At 38.1% G+C, this 24,220-nt stretch overlaps 2 protein-coding genes across 11 annotated transcripts in view; one reads left to right on the top strand and one right to left on the bottom strand.

Annotated features, from left to right (window-relative positions):
- The window catches only part of LOC127452709 (signal-induced proliferation-associated 1-like protein 2), a 112,167-nt gene extending 88,272 nt beyond the window's left edge, over positions 1-23,895 (top strand). For 5 of the 8 annotated variants that reach the window (XM_051718323.1, XM_051718373.1, XM_051718354.1 and 2 more), the window contains 3 exons: positions 4,181-4,259; positions 4,410-4,608; positions 15,985-18,572. In XM_051718323.1, coding sequence (XP_051574283.1) covers positions 4,181-4,259; positions 4,410-4,589 — 259 coding nt within the window. In that variant the 3' untranslated portion in view covers positions 4,590-4,608; positions 15,985-18,572. Of the gene's footprint in view, positions 1-4,180; positions 4,260-4,409; positions 4,609-15,984 lie in introns of all 8 variants that reach the window. The other 3 variants (XR_007899302.1, XM_051718333.1, XM_051718384.1) reach the window with 3 other exon arrangements.
- The window catches only part of LOC127453081 (RAS guanyl-releasing protein 2-like), a 135,627-nt gene that overhangs the window by 4,270 nt on the left and 107,137 nt on the right, over positions 1-24,220 (bottom strand). For 2 of the 3 annotated variants that reach the window (XM_051719153.1, XM_051719146.1), the window contains one exon: positions 3,539-3,664. The gene's annotated coding sequence lies outside the window, so the exon portion shown is untranslated. The other variant, XM_051719136.1, reaches the window with a different exon arrangement.

The following is a 24,220-nucleotide window of genomic DNA, read 5'->3' as shown; positions in this document are numbered from 1 at the left end:
TCAATGGACAATATTGACAACACATGTTAAATAACTTGTCTTACCTCGAAAGATCGCCTCAGTTTTCAATTTGAAGCAGTAAGTCCAACACTGGAGGTAATCTCCCGGCGTATCCTCTCTGGCTCCGCTCAGGCAAATGGAGGATGATGTTGATGAAGATACATTTATTATTCACGCCCAGTAACCCCTTAATCAATCATATGTGCTTTTAGCTTATATTGTCATGAGTATCTGGCAGTTTTCAGAAATATAATCGGTGATTGGACGGCAAAGATACTGAGACAGGAAACATGGGAATAATTGTTCCCAAATTTGAACGCTCCGGCTGGTAAGGGTTAAAACAGGATCATAGAATATGAGATGTGTTTCCGGTTCCGACAGACCTAACTAATGCAGCATAACTATGAGTTGATAGATAAATTAGGTGTATGCCTGGCTGAAAAGATGAGTCTTTAGTCTAGACTTAAACTGAGAGAGTGTGTCTGGGTCCCGAACCATCTTTGGAAGACCATTCCATAGTTTAGGAGCCAAATAGGAAAAGAATCTACCTCCTTTTGTGGATTTTGATATTATAGGTATTATTAACAGGCCGGAATTGTCAGATCTTAATGAACATGATGTAATATAGCATGATAGAAGGTCACATAAGTACTGTGGAGCTAGACCATTCAAGGCTTTGTAAGTATTTAGAAATATTTTAAAATGAATATGAAATTTAACAGGTAGCCTATGTAGGGATGCTAAGATTGGTCTGATATGATTATGTTTCTTGGTTCTAGTCAGCACTCTAGCTGTTGCATTTTGAACTAACTGAAGTTTATTTATGGAACCTGCAGGACATCCTCCCAGTAATGCATTACAATAATCTAGTCTTGAGGTCATGAACACATGAATTAGTTTTTCAGCATTAGAAACAGAGAGCATGTGTCGTATCTTAGCAATATTTCTGAGATGGAAGAATGCTGTTCTACAAACATTGGAAATGTGTGTTTTTTTTTTTTTAAAGGACAGATTGCTATCAAATATAACACCTAAATTCTTCACTGACAGTGTGACAGTACATCCATCAAGAGTCAAATTATATTTTAGCATCTTATTTTTAGAGGTTTTTGGTAATAATTAGTGTCTCTGTTTTGTCGGAATTGTGTTGAATGAAATTTCTAGCCATCCAATCTTTGATATCATTGATACACTCTGCTAACTTGGAGAATTGTGAAATTTCATTGGGTTTTGAGGAAATATAATTTGGGTATTGTCGGCATAACAGTGAAAATGAATTCCACGGTTCCTGATAATGTCTCCCAAGGGAAGCATATAAAGGAGAATAGGAGAGGCCCTGAAACTGATCCCTGTGGCACTCTATACTTAACTTTAGTTTGATCTGACAATTCCTCATTTACACAGACAAAGTGGTAGCAGTCAGATAAATAGGACCTAAACCAAGCTAATGCCTGTCCACGAATGCCAACATAATTCTCAAGCCTATCCAAGAGAATTTTGTGATCTGTGGTGTCGAAGGCAGCAGTAAGATCTAAAAGCACAAATGCAGCCGCGAACAGATGATAAGAGCAAGTGATTTGTAACTCTGATAAGTGCAGTCTCAGTACTATGATGGGGCCTAAATCCTGACTGAAATTCTTCATTTATAAAATTTTTTGGTAAAAAAATGAACATAGTTGGGAGGACACTACCTTTTCTAGTATTTTCGACATAAACGTGAGATTTGAGATCGATCTATAGTTAGCCAACTCTTCAGGATCAAGCTGTGATTTCTTGATAAGCAGTTTAATAACTACTACCTTAAATTTTCGTGGGACATTCGCTAAGGATAATGAGGAGTTAATCAAATTAAGAAGAGACTCTGAGATTACAGGAAACACTTCTTTTAATAGCTTGGTCGGAATTGAATCTAACTTGCATGTTATTGATTTTGATGTTTTGAATAATTTGTTTAGCTCTTCCTGTCCTATGACAGCAAAGGATTGTTGAAGTTGCTCTTGGGGAATAATATGAGACACTGTCTTCAGAGGTGCTACTGCAGACGGTTACATAATTCCAATTTTGTCTCTGATGATTTCAATCAGTAAAGAAATTCATAGTCATTACTACTGTGCTGCGATGGACTATCTGGTTCAGTCGAAGCTTTATTCCTTACTAATTTATCCATAGTACTGAATAAACACCTAGGATTAATATGGTTATTTTCTATGAGTTTGCTAAAATATGCAGACCTGACAGCTTTTAGAGCCTTTCTGTAGATAGAGACACTATCATTCCATGCACCATGAAAGACCTCTGATTTTGTACCCTTCCACTTGCACTCCATTTTTTGAGCTGCTCTCTTGAGAACATGAGTGTGATCACTGTACAATGGTGCAGGGCTTTTCTTTTTAATTTTCTTTAATCGAAGGGGGGGGGTGACATTATCAAGAGTGCTAGAGAAGACTGTATCTATATTTTCTATATTTTTACATCAAGTTCTTCTAATTTTGTTTGGTTTACTGAGTATTTAAGACAAATCTGGAAGCTATCTTTAGTGGTCGAAAGAATAGTCCTACCTGATCGATAATGCGGCATAGATTTAGTGAACATTGCTAAGCCATCATACAAGAGACGAGGTAATGATCTGAGATGTCATTGCTCTGCGGCAGAATTGCTATATTATCAACATTAATTCCATATGACAGAATTAAATCAAACATATGATTATGGCGATGAGTTGATCCTGTCACATTTTGTCTGACCTCAACAGAGTTGAGAATATCAATAAATGCTAATCCCAGTGTATCATTTTCTTTATCTCTGTGAATGTTGAAGTCACCAACGATTAAAGCTCTATCCACATTAACTACTAGATCTGAAAGAAAATCAGTAAATTCTCTAAGGAAATCAGAATATGGCCCTGGTGGTCTGTATACTGTAGCAAGAATAAAAGATGACAGAGATTTTTTATTTATATCTGATGATGTCACATTAAGCATTATCAGTTAAAAAAATTTAACTTATATCCTGACTTCTGTGTAACACTAAAAGCATCACTGTAAATTGTAGAAACACCTCCTCAACCTTTCAGGTGAGGCTCATGTTTATAACAATAATCTTGGGGAGTAGACTCATTTAAACTAATATATTCATTTGGCTTAAGCCAGGTTTTAGTCAGACAGAGTGAATCTAAACTATGATCTGTAATATTTAAATTTACAATTAGCGCTTTGGATGAAAGCGATCTAATGTTTAGTAGCCCTATCTTTATATGATGTTTATCTTATTATTATTTATTTTTTTTTTGTTATTCTCAAGTTTGATATCAATCAATTTTTTTCTAAATGACTTAGTCAGAGTTTTGTGTTTGATAGTTCGGAGAACAAACACATTCTATGTATTGTAGTTTATGTGACCTGTGTGATGTCTCAACAGAATCTATTGGAAATCCTTAAATTTATCACATGTAAATCCCTCACTGCTGATGGATGAAGCTATCATAAACATGTGGCATGCAGTGCAAGTAGCAATAACATGTGCTGATGCCATGACTTACTGCAATTGTTTGTTGTTGTGGTTCTTCTTGGGCAGTGTGGGTTTGAGATCGATGTGAATCCCTCACACAATTGTTTGTTGTCATGGTGGTTCTTGATAAGCAGTGCTTTGAGATCGATGCAATAATCTGTGTAACACAGAGGAGAAAGTGGATGTGCATGGTAAAATGCAAGCAGTTGAATCGCGATAAGGGAATAATGCGGAAAAAACCGACGAGTGCTGAAAAATGGCAGAGATTAAAGATTAAACGCTGAAAACAGAAAGATGAGCAGTGCTAAAAATGCTAGTAGGCTACAAACACAGACTTGAGCTAGGCGCCAGCAGCCTAAATGAACCATCGGTTTTCATAGCAGCATTTTCATGCTCAAACCGATGGTTTTAATTTGGTCATTAATTGCCCGATAAATATCGGCAGCCGATACATCAATGCATTCCTAGCTATAAATGCTTAGCCGTCAGTTGCTGGTGGTTTTAGGTTTTTCCTCTTGATTTCACCTAAATGCATTTTACGCATTCCAATCTGTCAAACTGTCCGTCAGAGCTTTCTCAAGTGTGTAGGTACCCCAAAACACAGATAAAATCAGAAAAAGATGGTATGTTGTAGAATTTATTACACTGTTTCTTTGTGTCCCTCCATTCACAGTGACTCACCCGGTCACCTTGAGGAGAAAGTTTCCCAGTTGGAGGCCATGTTGAAGCGACTGCAGGACGACCTCCAAAAGGTACTTCACCTATCGTCGGTTTGTTACAACACAGATCCCCTGACCCTTTTCTCGCAGTACACTACCCACACAGTAACCCCTTTTACTCCTCGCAAATGTCTCCCATTGAATACATCCACCCATCCTTGTCTGTATATCTGCCCCGTCCAGTCCTTGCCCTCTTCGATACTTCAAAGAGCCACTGCTTCACAGAGCCAATCACACAGAGGGACTGTAGAGGTAGGGCGGAACAAGCAAAAGAAACCTGTCTTGTCATTGAGCAGGGTGAACAGAGGAGATGAGAAGATTGCTGGAGGGACATTGGGCAGCCTTGCTCACTCTCAACACTAATCGACCAATGGCAGTAAAGGCAAGTAGTGCATGAGATTTTTCCTCAATCAGTAACAAGAAACAAAAACATGTACGACAGTTCTCACTCGTTCACACTCCCAAGGCCTCAAATACTGCTGCTTGGGCAAGAGCCCTGCGCGTCACTATGTAGATGCCAAACCAGACAGATAACCTCATTATTTTCAATGAGAAACCTTTGCCTTCAGTATACTGACATAAAGGGCATTAAACTGTTTATTGCAGTGAAGGGCATTGAAATTGTTTATTTCATTATGTTTATCATGAAACTAATCACTCACAATATCCTGATCAGTTTGCTGTGTACAATGTGTCCATGCTTTTAATTCTATATGCTTTTTTCTAAACAAACTAACTTATAAGTACATACAACAATTAAAAATAGCAGAGACGGAATTAGGCCAATAATAGGGTTATGTTCAAAGATATGGAAATAATATACTGTATATATATATATATATATATATATATATATATATATATATATAAAATATTAACTTTTAAAGCCACTTTTTTGTATTGTCTAAATATTTCTTTACTACCACAATTTATGTTTATGATGTAATGTATTTGAAATATTTGCCTTATAATATTTATTATACATTATTATATTTATAATTATTATGGCTGTTGATTTAACGCGTTAATTTCGTGCAATTAATTATATAACAAATAACATGTTAAAAAAATTTACACAATTAATCATGTCCCCGGACCGTAATTAGGAATATTCCTACAATCTGAGAAATTCAAGATTGAAGTACAACCTGTTTTCTCCAGGGGGCAGTAAGTGAAACTCAAGCTATATATGCAATGCACAGCATATACAGAAAACAAACCACACTTTCAATTTGTTGACAATTTGCTCAACTGCGCTTTTGATCTCATAAAAATAATGTAACCATGGCAACATTTTTGCAAAATGAAATTGCGTGCCTTATTACACGTTTGGCTGCAGTTTCCCAGTGAAATGTCCAGCGGGGGCGCCAAAAGCATGTGAAATGGTGTCGTAATCAGATGAGGTTTTTAAGGTGAATATTAGATGGAGGTTTTAATAAGTACAACGTACCTCCCTAACCTAAACCTGGAACCTAAACATAACGAATAATGGTCTAAAATGAAATTAGAAGTAGACATAAAACACATCTTTTCCCTTAACCAATGCCTAAACCCAATTGATAGTGTCCAAAAACAAAATGAGAAATGAAAAGCACATTTTATTAAGCAAACACATCGTATCGTGTCACTTCTATGACACAATCATCTCACGAGTTAGCTTGCGTTCTTGACTGGTTTGGAACCGTGGTCTCCTGAGTCTAAAGTCTAATACTCTATTAGGTGAGCTACCTTGGAAACTAATGATATTGGAATAAGTGTGTAAATTTAGGAGGGTCTGTAAATACAAGCATTCAAATTTATTGTTTTCAAATTATGCATTAGAGTAAAAGTGTTTCGATATCATAACATAGCAGTGATTTAGTAATAGTGTGAAAAATAAGTGTTTATAAAGTCATAATCAGCCATTGTAGTTGTGATTTGTGAGAAAGTGAATAAAACGCACAGTTGTTAAAGTAGCACCTTTAGTGTTAATTTTACCAGGAAACTGCAGCTAAACGTAGAACGTGGTACGTAAAATGTAAGCACTCCTGCTATACAAAATACAGTATTACTGTGCTGTAACTTCAGGTCTTGAAAGCTACAGCTGGGCATAATTATATGAGAGAGGAGACCATCCTATTGTGCAAACATACACCAGGCTCCAGATAACCTCTTGACCTTGCGGCAGTCTCAAGTCATGTAAAATAAAATCAGTCATTGAATGCATAAATCAAATTGTCATTTAATTGAAGGAAGGCAGAGGCTATTTGCACTAAGCAATAGATGCTATTTACACTAAGTGGAAATAGCAAAAAAAAAAAAAGCAGCTTCTTTGCACTAAGTGCAAATAGTGTTAGATGCTATTTGCACCTCTGTACAAAATAGTGGCTGATACTATTGGCACCCCTAATTAAATGCTAACATACAGTATAGTGGCATCACTGCAGTGTGTTTATTGTGTTTATGTAGAGTCCCACAGACACCCTACACCAACCTCTACCCGTAAACCTAACCCTAATCCTAACCTTCCCTTACACATTTTAACCATGGTTTTACTACAGTAACCATAGTATCACCATGGTGTTTTGTAGTAAAATCATAGTAACACAAAATTAAACAGGTTACTAGATTAACACCATTTAACTGTACTAACACCACGGTCAATTGCATTAAAACTATGGCCAAAAAAAACATGGTTACTACAGTATTACTATAGTAAAACCATGGTTAATTTTACCCAGATGTAAACTTACTCTCAGGATCAGAATCAGAATGAGCTATATTGCAAAGTATGCCTACACATACAAGGAATATGTCTTGGTGACAGAAACCAGTGCACAAACAATACAAATACAAGATAGAAATAATAATAAAAAATAGAATAAAAATAAAAAGTGAATAGAAAATATAAGTATATATAGAAATACACAATAAGACTATATATATATATATATATATATATATATATATATATATATATATATACGTATATACATATGCACAAATACAAATCTGTTATATACAGATGCAAGGGAATGTATGGCAGAAGATATAGGATATGTGTATTGCACATAATTATTGCTCAGTGGGGCAGTTTAAACTGTTCCTGAGATGGATAGCCTGAGGGAAAAAACTGTTCCTGTGCCTGACGGTTCTGGTGCTCAGTGCGCTGTAGTGCCGTCCAGAAGGCAACAGTTCAAAAAGGAAGTGGGCTGGGTGAGTGGGGTCCAGATTAATTTTTCCAGCCCTTTTCCTCACTTTGGAAGTGTATAGTTCTTGAAGGGAGGACAGGGTGCAACCAATAATCCTCTCAGCAGTCTGAACTGTCCTTTGTAGTCTTTTGATGTCTGATTTCGTAGCTGAATCAAACCAGACAGTTATTGAAATGCAGAGGACAGACTCAATGACTGCTGAGTAGAACTGTATCAACAGCGCCTGTGGCAGGTTGAACTTCCTCAGCTGGCAAAGGAATTACAACCTCTGCTGGGCTGTTTTCACAGTGGAGTCAATATGGGTGTCCCACTTCAGGTCCTGTGAGATGGTAGTGCCCAGGAACCTGAATGACTCCATTGCTGCCACAGTGCTGTTTAGAATGGTGAGTGGGGTTAATGTTGGGGTGTTCCTCCTAAAGTCCACTATCATCTCCACTCTTTTGAGCGTGTTCAGCTCCAGGTTGTTTTGACTGCACCAGTGAGCCAGCCGTTCTTCCTCCCTTCTGTCATTTTGGATGAGGCCGATGACAGTAGTGTCGTCTGCAAACTTCAGGAGCTTGACAGAGGGGTCCTTGGCGGTGCAGTCATTTGTGTACAGGGAGAAGATTAGTGGGGAGAGCACACATCCCTGGGGGGCACCAGTGCTGATCGTACAGGTGCTGGAAGTGAATTCCCCCAGTCTCACTAGCTGCTGCCTGTCCATCAGAAAGCTGGTGATCCATTGACAGATAGACGTTGGAACAGAGAGTTGATGTAATTTAGTCCGGAGAATAGCTGGGATGATGGTATTGAAAGCCGAACTGAAGTCCACAAAAAGGATCCTTGCGTATGTCCCTGTTCTGTCCACATGTTGCAGGATATGATGAAATCCCATGTTGACTGCATCATCCACAGACCTGTTTGCTCGATAGGCAAATTGAAGGGGATCTAGAAAGGGTCCAGTGATGTACCTCAGGTGGGCCAACACCAGTCTCTTAAATGACTTCATGACCACAGACATCAGAGCGACAGGTCTGTAGTCATTAAGTCATGTGATTTTGGGTTTCTTTGGGACAGGAATGATGGTGGAGCGTTTGAAACAGCAGGAAACTTCACACTGCTCCAGTGATCTATTGAAGATCTGTGTGAAGATGGGAGCCAGCTGGTCAGCACAGGATTTTAGACAAGTGGGTGAAACACCGTCTGGGCCCTGTGCTTTCCTTGTCTTTTGTATCCAGAAGACACGGCACACCTCCTCTTCACAGGGCAGGTTGAGTAGCATGAGGGAGGTGGAAGGGGGATGCAGGAGGTGTTGATGTTTCTGTGAAGTGAAGTTCAGAGCAGGTGTGGGGTGTGAGACTGGGCATTTCAAATCTACAGTAAAACACATTCAAGTCGTCAGCCAGTTGTTGGTTCCCTACAGTGCTGGGGGAAAATCTCTTGAAGTTAGTAATATCATTCAGGCCGCTTGACACTGATGCAAGGTCGTTAGCTAAAAACTTGTTTTTCAGCTTATCAGAATAGCTTATTTTAGCCACTCTGATTTCCATATTCAGTGTGTTCCTGGCCTGATTGTACAAGATTTTATCCCCAATTCTGTAAACATCCTCTTCGGCCTGACGAAGCTGCCTGTGTTCTGCTGTAAACCATGGTTTGTCATTGCTGTATGTTAAATAAGTCCTAATAGGAATGCACATTTCCTCACAGAAACTGATATATGATGTTACAGTATCTGTGAGCTCGTCCAGATTGGTGTCTGCAGTTTCATTTGTCCATCTTTTAACAGTTTTTACTACAGGTTTAGCTGATTTTAGTTTCTGCCTCTATGTTGGAAGAAGATGAACCAGACAGTGATCAGAGAGTCCCAAAGCTGCTCTAGGGACAGAGATTTTGTTGTGTAGCAATGATCCAGTTTATTCCTGTCTCTGGTGGGGCATGTAATGTGCTGTCTGTATTTTGGCAGTTCATGGGTGAGGTTAGCTTAATAATAATCTCCCAGAATAATAATAACTGAGTCCGGGTATTGTTGTTCTATGTCTGTGATGTGATCAGCCAGCTGTTGCAGCGCTGTGCTTACACATGCTTGTGGAGGAATATAAACACTCACCAGAATAAACGAGGAAAACTCCTGCGGTGAGTAGAAAGGCTTACAGTTGATGAAGAGCGCTTCCAAATTAGGACAGCACATCTTCTTTAACGTTGTTACATCTGTACACCAACTTTCATTGATGTAAAAGCATGTTCCACCGGCTCTCGTTTTCCCTGTTAAGTCCACAATGCGATCTGCTCTGAACAGCTGAAAGCCCAGCAGATGTAACGCGCTCTCCGAAATGGCTTCACACAGGTTTCTGTGAAGCACAAGGCAGCAGAGTTTGAAAAGTCCTTGTTTGTACGGGTGAGAAGATGTAGTTCATCAGTTTTGTTAGGAAGAGAGTGGAGATTCGCTAGATGAATACTCGGCAGCGCTGTTCGAAAGCTGCGCTGACGAAGCCTGACCAGCACGCTGGCTTGTTTACCTCGCCTGCATCTCATAGCACATTTAAACAACACAGCTGTGCCTCCGTCTAAAATGTCCAGCAAAACCTGTCTAAGTCAAAACCTGGAAAACATTGTCTGGTATGTGCTGCCAAATGTTCAGCAATTTGTCCCTGGTAAAACTGATTGGAAAAAAATGACTAAACACAGGACAAACAACCAAAAATAACAAAAGAATTAGAGAGATCCACACCGAGGCAGCCATCTGCGGCGCCATCTTGATCTAAGACTCAACTTTTCAACCTTCACTGTTACCAAATCACTGCCAGGAAATAATCTTCAAACTGAAGATTATACCCCAACATATCATCACTCCTACTTTTTCAGATACAGGTGCAGCTGATTCAAGGTGCTGTAAGCTATTTCAGCCGTTCTACTTCCACAAGACTGAACCGTTGAATTAGCCACACCCCCTCTTTCCAAAACTTTGCACTCCAAAGATAACAAATTAGCTTTATTGAAACCGACATCGTGCAGGAATGGTTGTTTAAAACAACAGCAGCAAAATAGTGCCCTCAACAGACAACTGTTATGAACAACATGGCTTAAAAATAGCAGTAAGCCTCAATAATTAGTTGCAACTACAACACTATGAGAAGGAGCAAAATGACGGTGAAATGATGGTGAAAAGCATCAATATCCACGTTCCACTGACACATTTTTTTTGTGCTGTTTACGGAGTCTACAGCTGTCACAGAGACCGGTGAGATATCTCAGAACACTTATTACATTAATATCTTTAAGGGAGTAGGACATTTTTTTGCATACCTTTCCATGAAAAAATCGCTAACAGCACCTTTAACTGTGTAGAAAAAGTGTAATGAATGTATTATACAGCTTCCTTCAGGAACCATAGGACATCTGGAATTACAAGCATGAATACATTTTAAATAGTACAATTTTCAAAAAAGGGGCACTTTTGAAGTCTACATATTGATGCGCAGGGCTCTTGCTCAAGTGGTAGTAATTGATGCCTTTGGAGTGAAAACCTTCTGGACAGGGACTAAAAATGAAATGTTTTGAGCAGAAAGAGTATTTTTTTCATTCCTGTTCCGGCGTTCTGCAACCTCTTTTCCCAATGGTAACCAGGTAGTTAATTGCGTCCTTAATTTAAAACCTTTATGTTTTTTAAACCTTGGTACGCCCACAGACAGTGCATGCACAGACCATGTTCTTCGGGAGCTAATAAAGTCCTGAATCAACTTTATTTTTATTTAATAACCAGCATTAGGCTAAAACAGAAGGGAGCACACACTCATTGCTCTTGGCTCATTATCTGTAATAAGCCATTTGAAATCAAACATTATCACAAATTAACATGTATGGAAATTGTATTTTAATTACAGTTCTGCTTCTCACTCAAAACCCGGCATCTTCAAATTTGTAGTAATTCATCATATCAAACAATAATTCAGTAAGGATTTTGAAACAACTGAGAAATTGACTTTTTACCTCTAATATTTGTCCTTGTAATTATATATAGTTGTTAAAAAGGTCATTAGTATGTAATGGAAGGCTACATCCACAATGTGCAATTGTGAAAGAAATGTGAGGAATGAAAGAAATGTTTGATGCAGCAGTTTCCTTTAGGACCAAAGCACATGCTCATCATGCTCTACTAAAAAGAGAGAAACTTTTTTCAGGTCAACAGGAAGTGGTGTAATTCTGAAATAAACCCTTTGGTGTTTGGTTTCATTAAAAATAAGCAGAATTAAGTTAACTGGTTATTAACAGGTTAACAGCATTTAAAAATACAATTTTCACTCTGGCACAATTGAAAGCAACTTCGTTCCTGTTTTGGTTAGTTTCTGCAAAAACTTTAGTTGATTTTCGTTTTTTGTTTCTTGAACCATTTTTAGTCCCTACTTTTTGGATGCTCAGGACATATGTGATGTAAAGTTTAGAAGCAAAGCCCATGTTAATCCAAGTGTTACAGCTATGAGCGAACAAACACATTTTTGTGCTTTCCGGACAATAAAATGTAACTTGTGTTGTATAGGCAAAAACATACAGGTGCATCTCAATAAATTAGAATGTCGTGGAAAAGTTCATTTATTTCAGTAATTCAACTCAAATTGTGAAACTCGTGTATTAAATAAATTCAGTGCACACAGACTGAAGTAGTTTAAGTCTTTGGTTCTTTTAATTGTGATGATTTTGGCTCACATTTAACAAAAACCCACCAATTCACTATCTCAAAAAATTAGAATATGGTGACATGCCAATCAGCTAATCAACTCAAAACACCTGCAAAGGTTTCCTGAGCCTTCAAAATGGTCTCTCAGTTTGGTTCACTAGGCTACACAATCATGGGGAAGACTGCTGATCTGACAGTTGTCCAGAAGACAATCACTGACACCCTTCACAAGGAGGGTAAGCCACAAACATTCATTGCCAAAGAAGCTGGCTGTTCACAGAGTGCTGTATCCAAGCATGTTAACAGAAAGTTGAGTGGAAGGAAAAAGTGTGGAAGAAAAAGATGCACAACCAACCGAGAGAACTGCAGCCTTATGAGGATTGTCAAGCAAAATCGATTCAAGAATTTGGGTGAACTTCACAAGGAATGGACTGAGGCTGGGGTCAAGGCATCAACCACACACAGACATGTCAAGGAATTTGGCTACAGTTGTCGTATTCCTCTTGTTAAGCCACTCCTGAACCACAGACAACATCAGAGGCGTCTTACCTGGGCTAAGGAGAAGAAGAACTGGACTGTTGCCCAGTGTTCCAAAGTCCTCTTTTCAGATGAGAGTAAGTTTTGTATTTCATTTGGAAACCAAGGTCCTAGAGTCTGGAGGAAGGGTGGAGAAGCTCATAGCCCAAGTTGCTTGAAGTCCAGTGTTAAGTTTCCACAGTCTGTGATGATTTGGGGTGCAATGTCATCTGCTGGTGTTGGTCCATTGTGTTTTTTGAAAACCAAAGTCACTGCACCCGTTTACCAAGAAATTTTGGAGCACTTCATGCTTCCTTCTGCTGACCAGCTTTTTAAAGATGCTGATTTCATTTTCCAGCAGGATTTGGCACCTGCCCACACTGCCAAAAGCACCAAAAGTTGGTTAAATGACCATGGTGTTGGTGTGCTTGACTGGCCAGCAAACTCACCAGACCTGAACCCCATAGAGAATCTATGGGGTATTGTCAAGAGGAAAATGAGAAACAAGAGACCAAAAAATTCAGATGAGCTGAAGGCCACTGTCAAAGAAACCTGGGCTTCCATGCCACCTCAGCAGTGCCACAAACTGATCACCTCCATGCCACGCCGAATTGAGGCAGTAATTAAAGCAAAAGGAGCCCCTACCAAGTATTGAGTACATATACAGTAAATGAACATACTTTCCAGAAGGCCAACAATTCACTAAAAATGTTTTTCTTATTGGTCTTATGATGTATTCTAATTTTTTGAGATAGTGAATTGGTGGGTTTTTGTTAAATGTGAGCAAAATCATCACAATTAAAAGAACCAAAGACTTAAACTACTTCAGTCTGTGTGCATTGAATTTATTTAATACACGAGTTTCACAATTTGAGTTGAATTACTGAAATAAATGAACTTTTCCACGACATTCTAATTTATTGAGATGCACCTGTAAACTAAATTGACATTTTCAGAGAGGGAAATTCACTAAGAATGAATTGTGCCCGCTGACAGCGTCATTTATTTGCAAATGCTGTATGTGCTGTTTTCGCACCATTATTTTGCAAATCAAACTTAGCAAAAAATGGTGTACTAAAAACTATTTGCTCGTGTAATTCTATCTTGCCTTTCGGTTCTGTGTAAAAGATTGTGGAGGATGCAGCAGACTACTGTAATCTGGCACATTGTACTGGGATTGTACAGCATCGCTCCTCCAGGCATCAGAATCAGCCATTTTAAATGCTGAAAGTACACATGACTACATCATACATCTAGATGTATATCCAGTCCATGCCCTTTTCCATCATTTGTCCACTATTTGCTGAATTACTGCTGCCATGACCATAAGAAATTATACACAAACATATCTGTTAAATATAATCCCAGTTACTTTCTGCTTTCCATGGGCAGTAATGGCATGGTGTTAAAGGGTCATGCCTTTTTTATTATTTTAATATGTTCCTTGAAGTTCACTTATAATATTAGCAAGCTGTACCACAATCAGAATTCGTCTTGCTAACTGATTTCCTTCATGTACCTGTGATTTTATAACCACCTATGCTTCTTTAACACATCAAATCAAATGAAAAGTACTATCATAATTCTATATAAACATACATTTAATGGATTAATTCACTCAAAAATGTAATTCCAAACCCATACGACTTTTTATTTCTTCCCATGAAACACAAGAAGAAATTTATAATAATATACTTGTTCTTATCCATGCAGTGACAATGAATGGGAACTTGAGCGGTTGAGCTTCAAAAAGGATGCAAAAGTACCATACACGTATGATAAAAGTAGTCCATATGTCTTAATTGCCATATTCCAAGTCTTCTGGAGCCACACTTTAGCTGTTATAAGTCATTATTCACTGTTCAACTGACTGACTCATTGATCTGGTCACAACGGTTCTTGAATTAACAGCTCACTGGACCACTTTTATGATACTTTCATGGTGCTTTTGCATTCCTTTTGAAGCCTATTCATTGTAATATTATGGAAAAGTGCAACCAGTACATTATTCAAAATGTATCTTTTTGTGCTCCATGGAACAAAGGAAGTCATAAAGGTTTGGGATGCTATGAGGGTGAGTAAAAAATAACATTAAAAAATACTTTTTAGGGTGAACTATTCCTTTAAGTGACTATACATATAAATATAAAAGTCCAATGTATCAGCTGGTGATTATGCACACAGTTTCACCATATTATAATATTTATAGACAGATACTGATCCATGGTCTCTATACTACCTGGTTCATTCCAGTTATCCACAAACAGTAAGATCAGAAAGAGGGTGAGCATGGTTGACCACATTATGTCTCACAGTTTTCCAGCACACTGGGTAAACCATAGTGAAAATGTGAGAAAAGTATGGCCAAACAAAAAATATTATACATGCACAGACTTTGAAACTTTCAATGTTTTTAAGCATTAATCTTATGCAGGACATTTAGAACACACAAACACCTTTGAAAATGCAGCGCTTTTTTTTCTGCTTTTTTGTCCAAAAATCGCTTTATGAATTCTTCACATCACTGTTGCAGCCCGTTTATGCATGTATGATAATGTGTGATGATGCTTTGCATTAATCAAGAACTAATCTGCTAACCTCACTGATTAACTGGTATAAATATTCAGGCCCTGATTTACAAGAATTCTAAATAAAAGGTACTAATTTGCTTGTGCATTGCAACAAATTGAGTGTGTAATTTGTGAGCGAATGGTGGGTGATTTACTAAGAATAATTGCGCAAATAGCCACACATGCAAATAGGTTGTACACACACATATAAATGAGGCGTTTGTTTGCTGTAACCAAATGTTAGCCATGCCGCTCACATGTGGCTCTTACTAAATACCATGGATTTCAATAGTCAATATAATTTGTAATAACAGATAGCTTATATACAGTATGCAAAACATGCACTGAATTTTTTTTTCTTCAATTTCATAAAATTCCATTGTTGTTTAATAAAATTAAATGAATAAATCTTAATAAAAATTTGTAGTTTTTTTATTATTATTATTTTGTATTAAAGTTTTCTCAGTTCATTTGTGTTATGAAATTGAAATGTGTAAATCTTAACACACACACACACACACACACACACATATATATATATATATATATTATTATTATTATTATTTTTTTTATTTTTTTTTAGTGTGTAAACTATTATGTAGACCAGTTTTTTCTCGAGGACATTGGATTTACATCAGTTGGCAACCTAACATAGCACCAAGATTTTTACAAAAAAGTAAACAAAAATGTTCTTGGTCAAACATTTACATTTATTAAAATAATATTCCGAGTTCAACACAGGTTAAGCTCAGTCGACAGCATTTGTGGCATAATGTTAATTACCACAAAAACTAATTTTGACTTATCTCTCCTTTTCTTCAAAAAAGCAGAAATCTGTGTTACAGTGAGGCACTGATGTTAAATGAGAGCCTACTGTCTTCGATGAGCAGTTGATGCAAGTTTACATGTCTTTTATATACATGAACCTTTAGTAAATCAGGGCCTGAGTGTAAAAATCTATTTACATGTTTATATGCTTTTTGTATAGCAAGTGATCTAAGGATCAGTGTAATGGTGTGTGGCATATGCTGGTATCGGGTGAGTGGTATGACCAAAATTTTATATCACAGTAATATATCAATATATTGTTTGTTGCACTGGAAATTTAATGAAAATGTTAAATCACTCATGCACACACACACACACACGTGACCTCACATCAGTTGAATTCTATATTTCGTAACGTGACAAGTCATAACGTCGTATGATTCATGTTGTCTCAACTATGTAAATATGATTGTCATATCATATTATTAAACTGAAGATATAAATATACTTTTCTCTGTTCTGTTCTCTCCATTTGGCTCACAAGCTTACCGATTAGCCTATTAGCTTAGCATACCGCTAGCTATTTCTCCTCTTCATTTTCATCACATTTCTCCTCACTGTCGCCACCTAGTGATACAGCAGTATGAGTGTATTCAATAGAACTTTTATATTGCTGTATATTTAATTTGACAAACTTTACATTTTTTAATCTTTGTCATTAGGGTTAGGTTTAGGGTTAGGTGTAGGGTTGCTGTGGGACTCTAAATAAACACAACAAACACAGTGTATGAATGTGACATCCATTTGTTGCAAGACTCGCTCTATTGGAGGGGGCATAACTTGTAGTGGGCGTGCCTTGTAGTGGGCAGGTCTCATTCTAATCTCGCAAGACGCAGACATACCCTTCTTGCGTATACACTTTCTGCAACAAACCCTGAAGGGATAAATACACAATCACATACAGGGCAAAGTTACTTTATGAATCCAAATTCAGTCTCTTCAGTTTATGTTCGAGCAGTACTGTTGTTATTTCGCCGATCTCCATGTGACAGAGAAGCGGAAAGTCAGAGCAAGTGAGAGGGGTCTGTCTGCATCCTGCAAAACTACTACAAGACATGCCCACTACAAGTTACGCCCCCTCCAAATAAACAGCGATATCCTGAAGTCTTTTGTTTTATTATTCAATCATACCATTGTATCACTAGGTGGCGACAGTGAGGAGAAATTTAATGGAAGTGAAGAGGAGAAGAAGCTAGCAGTATGCTAAGCTATAAAGCTAACCTTTTAGCTTGTAAGCTAACTGGAGAAAATAGAAGAGATGAATGTTTATCTTACCATTTATATCTTTTTTTATTATTGAATGAGCAGAAAGTACAAACACCTTCAGGAATAGAGTGAAGAGCACTTACACAAAATTCCACATTAAACAAGTAAGTTCAGTTTACCATTTGTATCTTCTGTTTAATAATATGATATGTGACATATAATTGAAAAGTTATTCTTTGTCATATTTAATGAGTTAAGAGAAAATTAATCATACAGCGACTGAATAGGATTTAAAAGTTCTTGTAGCCAATAGAATCGCTTGATGATCCAAGGGGGCATTACGTGTAGTGGGCGTGTCATGAAGTGGGTGTTCCTTGTAGTCTTGCAGGATCCAGACAGATACACTTGGAGCAAGCCGCTATGGCTGTCATCCCTGATCCATCCACCATTCTGAATTTGTGTGTCTGTGTGTGTGTGTGTGTGTGTGTGTGTGTGTGACTGAACATCGATTGAAGACAGCGACACCTCAACATTCGGTAGGTGTGTGACACGCTTGACCAAAATCAAGTTGTTCTGAACAAGTTAGTGAGATTCCAGCTTTAATATACTGTTTAATATACTGGATTTTAGACCCATATGTTGACTGTGCTGCCCAGAGCAACGCCGCAGACATAGAAACAATTTCAAAAATAGAATGCCCTGTCGCGGCTGGTTAAAACAAAAACGCTGATTAACATGGAAAAAAAACTTTTATCACGTGTAGCGCCGTTGTGTCATGTGTACATAACATAAAGCATTTCTGCCCATTGATAGCCACTGATAGCCATGCAAATATATATCCACCTCTGTATAAATGGTATAGCAAATTATCTACCAACTGACACATTTCTACCATCGCACAGTAAATATGTGGGCCCACCGAGCCATCCCTCCCCAGCTGCAGCCAGAGTCTTTATGTGCATCTCATACCACCACCAAACGTATTCATATGATATGGAGCGGATATGCCATACACCCTTCCCTACCGATAAAAGAAGGATTATAGCTGCAGGCTGAGCTCCAAAAAGGGGCGGGAGCTCCAAACTGCAGGCAAAGACTTACAAAGTCCCTAACACTTACCCTAACCATGGGTTTCCCCACCCTGTTTGGAGATCTCCGGACTGCAGCAATACCTACTTGAATAAAAGTGACAAATCTCAGGCAGTCAGGTTTGTGTTGTGTGTCTATGCTTCCCCCTGCAGGAGAAAGAGGACAAGGCATTGCTGCAAGCAGAGGTGCAGAGTCTCAGGCAGAACAACCAGCGCTTGCAGGAAGAGTCTCAGAGCACAGTGGCACGTCTCATCAAAGTCACTGAGCTGCTCTGCAACATCACCAAGCCCAGCTAGCAGAGAAGTCCATTCCATGGCAGCATACAAGACCAAGATTCAAGATACACAAAGACACATCTGAAGGCCAGTGCAGATGTTAGCAAACCCTACAAACGTGGCCCAAAAAATGACTCTTAAGGAGATTGTTCTGCAAATAAAATTAATTCTGTCATAATTTACTCCCCCTCTTGTTGATCTAGACCTGTATGGCTTCCTTTCTTCTTCGGAACACAAAAGGAGATGTTAGACAAAATGTTAGCCTCAGTCACAATTCACTTTAAATGTATGTGACTGAGGCTAACATTCTGCTTGACATCATCTACAAATGTTAACGGGCATTGATAGCCTCATTGCCAGTGTCATGGACTTGCTCTGGATCCATACCCTCAGCAGGGGGTGATATTGTTCACTTGCAGCTAAACCCTCAGACCAGTGTCATGCACAAAGTACGGTAGCGGACATTTAGTAATTCAGAACCATAGACCACAAATTCACTGTAGTGTCTACTTCATCTTTAAGTACTGTTACTCTGCTAAATAAAGTAGGCTTTTTACCGTACCCCTACATCTTATGTCTGCAAGTTAGCAGAGTGGACATAAACAAACTATCGGGTCAAGATAACTAGCAATACGTTGACCCTTATTTGCTATTGTAATAGGTGGCTTTAGGAGCTTCAGACCACAATTTAAATGCATAACCCCTTATTAACCTTCACAGTGTCAGATATTGGTAGAACAAATTCTCTGTTGGCAATAGGCCACAAGTTCCACAGGTGTGCATCATTGACATCTTGGCACACCAAATATTTCCATTCGTTTTGAATGACCCTTTGGGATATGGTCCTTTCTACTCTTAAAGTTGCTGCAAAATTGATTTCCAAGTTGGGCAGTATTGCACACATAATAAGTAATTTAAAATTAATCGAATCAAAGAATTTTGGAGTCACTGAAGAGTATTTGTGTTGCCATTTTTCTTATGACTAATGTGGGGTGAAAGAAAAAACTTATTGGCATGGCCATTTGTCCAATTCTTTTCCGCCATCCATCAATTCCAAGCAAAATGTCCAGTCAAGTCACATTCTGAGACACTTGTGCAAACGTGACTCTCCATTCAGGCCTCAGATTCCAGCATTGGAACAAGTCTCTATTATTTAGCTAGGCTTGGCCCGGACCCTTATTAAAAACCTGGATCGAGAGATGCATTTTCCAATCTTCAGCATTGACTTTTTTGCAAGCCTAGTTCAGTGTTGCTTTTTGATGTTTGTAATGGGACAATGTATCTGACATCTGAACTTTGAAACTGCAACCTCTTCTCTTATCTGCTTCTTTTGTTATTTTGTAAATTTTTATAGGAGGGGTATCAATTCCTGATTAAGACTTGTTCAATTTATTGGAACCACCTAATTCAACAATGAGTGGAGCTCTTGACTTGAGGAGATAGGATTTCTTCCCACTAACTGTCAATTTGGTGTCAAATGATTAAGGGAAGCATGACTTAAATTCCCATTTCTAAATATGGGAGCAATTTCTGATTAAAGTGTTTGTTCGCTGCACACAAAGATTTAATAGACAAGCCAGATGTGTGTGTTCTGCTGTGTTCACGTACTAATTGCTTCAAGTGCTTTTTGCTGAATTGTGAGATGGCACATATTCTTAAAAATTACTATTTTGTCTCTTCTTTCTTCTATTGCACTCTAATATCGCCCTTTACTGAAAGGTGCACTGATAATATGAAAGACGAAAAAGAGCATAATAACTCTTTCCTCCACACACATACATATGTACCAGCACTCACACAGTTCGGAACATGCCGGACAGACCTTGAATTCACGTACTGCCAACGCAAACCTACTGTCATATATGGGACGTTCCCTAGTGTCCAGTAGAGGGCGCAAGGTTTCTTGTGTGTCTTTATTGTGAAGTCCTTGTTACCTGTTTCCCCTGTTGATTGTTTCCCCAGGTGTGTCTTGTCTACTAGCCAAGTTATCCTTGGTAAGGCGTGGTCACATTTACCTTTGCACGGCAAAATTCCACTGGCAAAAAAGGCGTGGGCAGACATTGAGGGTGTGAGGAAACAGCAAAAAACTATTGACAACCCTTACAAAAACAGTTCATGGCAAATTCGCTACTGATTATTTGTACATGCAAATGAGCTTTGCGGTAAACTTGTGGCAAATTGTCCATTGTTGCCAAAGGATTGCTGCAGGTTTACCACTACTGGAGAAGAGCTACAAACTTCTGGCAAACATTTGAAGCGAATCATAAGCTCATTTGCATGTGAATATAATGTGAAAATGTGTGGCAAGTTTGCGGCTAGTTTGCCAGAACTCTAGATTTTTTTTGTAAGGGAAGCAGCCTCTTTTTTTAATCTTCTTGTTCGTAGAGCTTTTCAGTAGTGTAGCGCTGATTTGCATGCTGCTCTCCATTTCCTGCAGTCCAGAGCATCTTCCGGGTCGACTCCAATCATCAGTGTCATCTTAAATACAGTCCACCCAACGATTCTTGGGACGGCCACAGGGACGTAGGCCAGCTGGATCTAACCTCATTGCCGTTTTTGCCACAGACTCTTCCTCGCTTTGCATGCCGTGCCCATACCACTGTAGGTATCGGCATCCGCAGAGACATGGGAGCCGAGGTACTTAAAAGTGGTGACATTTTTAAGTTCCTGGCCACCCACAGGTGATAGGAAGTAGCCTTTTTATAATATAGAACTTTATACTCTGTGAGAGTGATGTTAAAAAGAAACTCACTGCTAAAATTATGTCCTTGTCCATTGTGAATCTTCAGTGTAGCTGTGTATGAAGCACCGCCTACACAGAGGTCACTGCCAAACCAAGCAACTTCCTTTTGATCAACGTGGCAAATTCGCCTGTCAAAGTTCACCATACTTGAACTTTGCACGAAGTCAGCGAGAGGAAATACTTTGCAACCGAAAGTCCATTGCGTGAAATGTATGGATTCCCATTGAAATGACTGTATTTTGCCCATGGAATTTCGCCGTGCGAAGGTAAATGTGACCGTACCTTTAGTCTGTGTATAATGCCCTCATGTTCTCTGTGTCTTAGTCAGTTATCATCCTTTGTAGGCTGTAGGGTACGGTTCTGGTGTTTCTCAAATTCTTGTGTTTTGTTTGCATTCTTTAATAAAACTGCACTTAGATCCTACAATCTCTGGTCTCCAGCCAGCATTACAGAGTATAAGAACTGACCAAGACACAGAGATTAACAAGGATAACAAGGTTAATAGACAAGACAAACCTGGGAGACAATCAACAAGGCAAACAGGAAACAAAGGCAGGACTTCAAAATAAAAGACACTCAAGTAACCTACGCCATCTTCTGGATGCTAAGGAACGTCCCATGTATGACAGCTACATGCAAAGGGAAACAAAGGTAAATGTTAAATGCCCTTCTTGAGCATTACTGTCCATATGTTATTTTTGAATTTTCTTTTATAGTCACTGTGATAACCTGGTACCAGCAGATTCTGATGTACTACCATGAAATTATAAATCTATATCTTTATCCCTCTCTGTAAAAAAAATGTAGGGCCAAAATAAGTGTTACTTACCTCCAATGTCTGTATATCCTGATGGAACTGGAATCAAGTATGGAGATTGCTGATTAGCTGTTACCATTAGTGCAGAGTTTGTTCAATCTGGTGAATGCAGCACGACTTTAGTGCTAATCATTGCGACAGGCAGCGATTTGAATATACTGATGCAGGTTTAATGCAATCAGTCTTCAGTCATGCAGTTTGTGGGGTATACTTGGAAAAATAGCTATGTAAAGGAACTATCTTCTGTTCATCTGTGTGCGACATAGTCTTTAGATTGTAGGAGGTTGTGAAGTGCACCAAGCATTTCCCAAGCCACCTTCTGTATGTGTGTATGTATATATAAAAATGTAATAACTTATTAATCTTGAAAATGTGGATGTTATTGGTAGATAGATATATTTGAACTGGAAGGGAATGGGTTGGGTTAGGTAAAGTTATCTTATTTTTTTAAGAGCATTATGGCAAGACATGATGGCAGCTCATAATTTGTCATCTGGTTTACTGGAATAATAATAACGTTTCTTTCTGGTTTTGTGTGTTGTGAGGTATGCCTTAAGTGGAAACCTGAAATTACCCTGGAAAATAACTCAAAGGGACAGTGTGAGTTTAACACTCGTGGCTACTTGAATAATTATGTGTGTCATTCCATATTTTCATGTTCTTAACTATTTTTATCTTTTTTTTTTTTCTTTTTTTTTTATTGCCAAAGCTGTATTATGAATTTACCTTCTATTGAAACTGTATTGTTAACTTGTTGTGTTGACCCAAGTGGTTTCCAGTTTAGAATCTTACATTGTTATTGACAATTTCTTTAAACAAAATTATCAGCAAAAGTTTGTGTGGAACAAAAAATGCAGTTAGTCTAAATTGCTTTCAGACACATCTGTGATTTTAAAGGGACAGGTTTGTATATGTCAAACTAAACCCTCTTTTTATGGTATGGTATTTTTATGGAGCTTCAAGTGCTCCCCACGATATAGTTAAGCTTGCCTTGTGTTTTATTATAAATTACACAATTAAGTTTTACTATTGTTTATGAACTATTGTTCTTTTTTATTTCTTTTGATTTTTTATATGATGCTTAAATATGCACTGAAACATCTGAAAGGACTTTAAAAGTACAGCCTGCATACCACAGTCACTCAAGCCATGTAAATCATGCAGACAAAGGTGTGCTGATTGCTGTAGTATCAAATTATGTATTTTAACTTTATCAACAATTGCAGACTGTGCATTTAAATCCCCCTTCATAACTTGGTCAATCGCTCTTATGAATGTCAATTTTTCACTTTGTTAGCTGTATCTGCAAAAACAAATATGTTGCTCTTTTTCATGTCTTTGTTGTTAGCCCTGTCATGGCTTAGTCCTGGACTAAACCGTCCTATTAATTGTTATTCCACGCAGATGATCCTTGCATGTCAAGGACTATTCTTAATTGCCAAATCTGCCCAAAATGAGCATTACTGTAAATCTACCTATCCAATAAATTATCAACTCTCTAATACACCTATTTGAATCCTTAGTTAGCAGGCACTGTTTTGCATAGTAAGCACTATTGTCACATTTGAAATAAATGCATGGGTATGTGGCAAACCACAAACCCACACTCTATGCACACTGGTCAATAATCTCCTGACTGGACCAAGGTTAGAGGAATGTGCTGTCCAGTCAAAACTACACTTGCTACACTTGTTCCTTTTAACTGATAGGGAAGTATTGTTTATGTATGTGAACCAGAGGGATCCTGGCAATAAAAACTGAACTTGTATATGTACAAGCTGGAGTCTGAAGTTCGTCAAGCATGTCTGTGTCAAAACATTGAACTAACAAATTGAGCTTAAGGGATTTTTCAACCAAAATGTCAATTCTGTCATGATTTACGCACCCTTTTGTCATTCCAAACACACGTTCTCTTTCTTCTGAGGAACACAAAAGGGTCTGTTGTAGGCAGAATGTTTGAATCAGCCACCATTTACTTTCATACTTTTCATTGTTTTCTTATACAGAGGTTTTGTATGTTTTGCAAACCCTCTTACTGTAAATTAGATTTTTATTTTATTTTTATTTTTTTGTTTTTGTGAATTCTACCATCCGAAGTTAATTTTCAC

Source organism: Myxocyprinus asiaticus, chromosome 2, assembly GCF_019703515.2.
Source record: "Myxocyprinus asiaticus isolate MX2 ecotype Aquarium Trade chromosome 2, UBuf_Myxa_2, whole genome shotgun sequence".
Lineage (NCBI taxonomy): Eukaryota > Metazoa > Chordata > Actinopteri > Cypriniformes > Catostomidae > Myxocyprinus > Myxocyprinus asiaticus.
The sequence above is the reverse complement of the archived record's forward strand: the minus strand, read 5'-3'. Positions and strand labels throughout refer to the sequence as shown.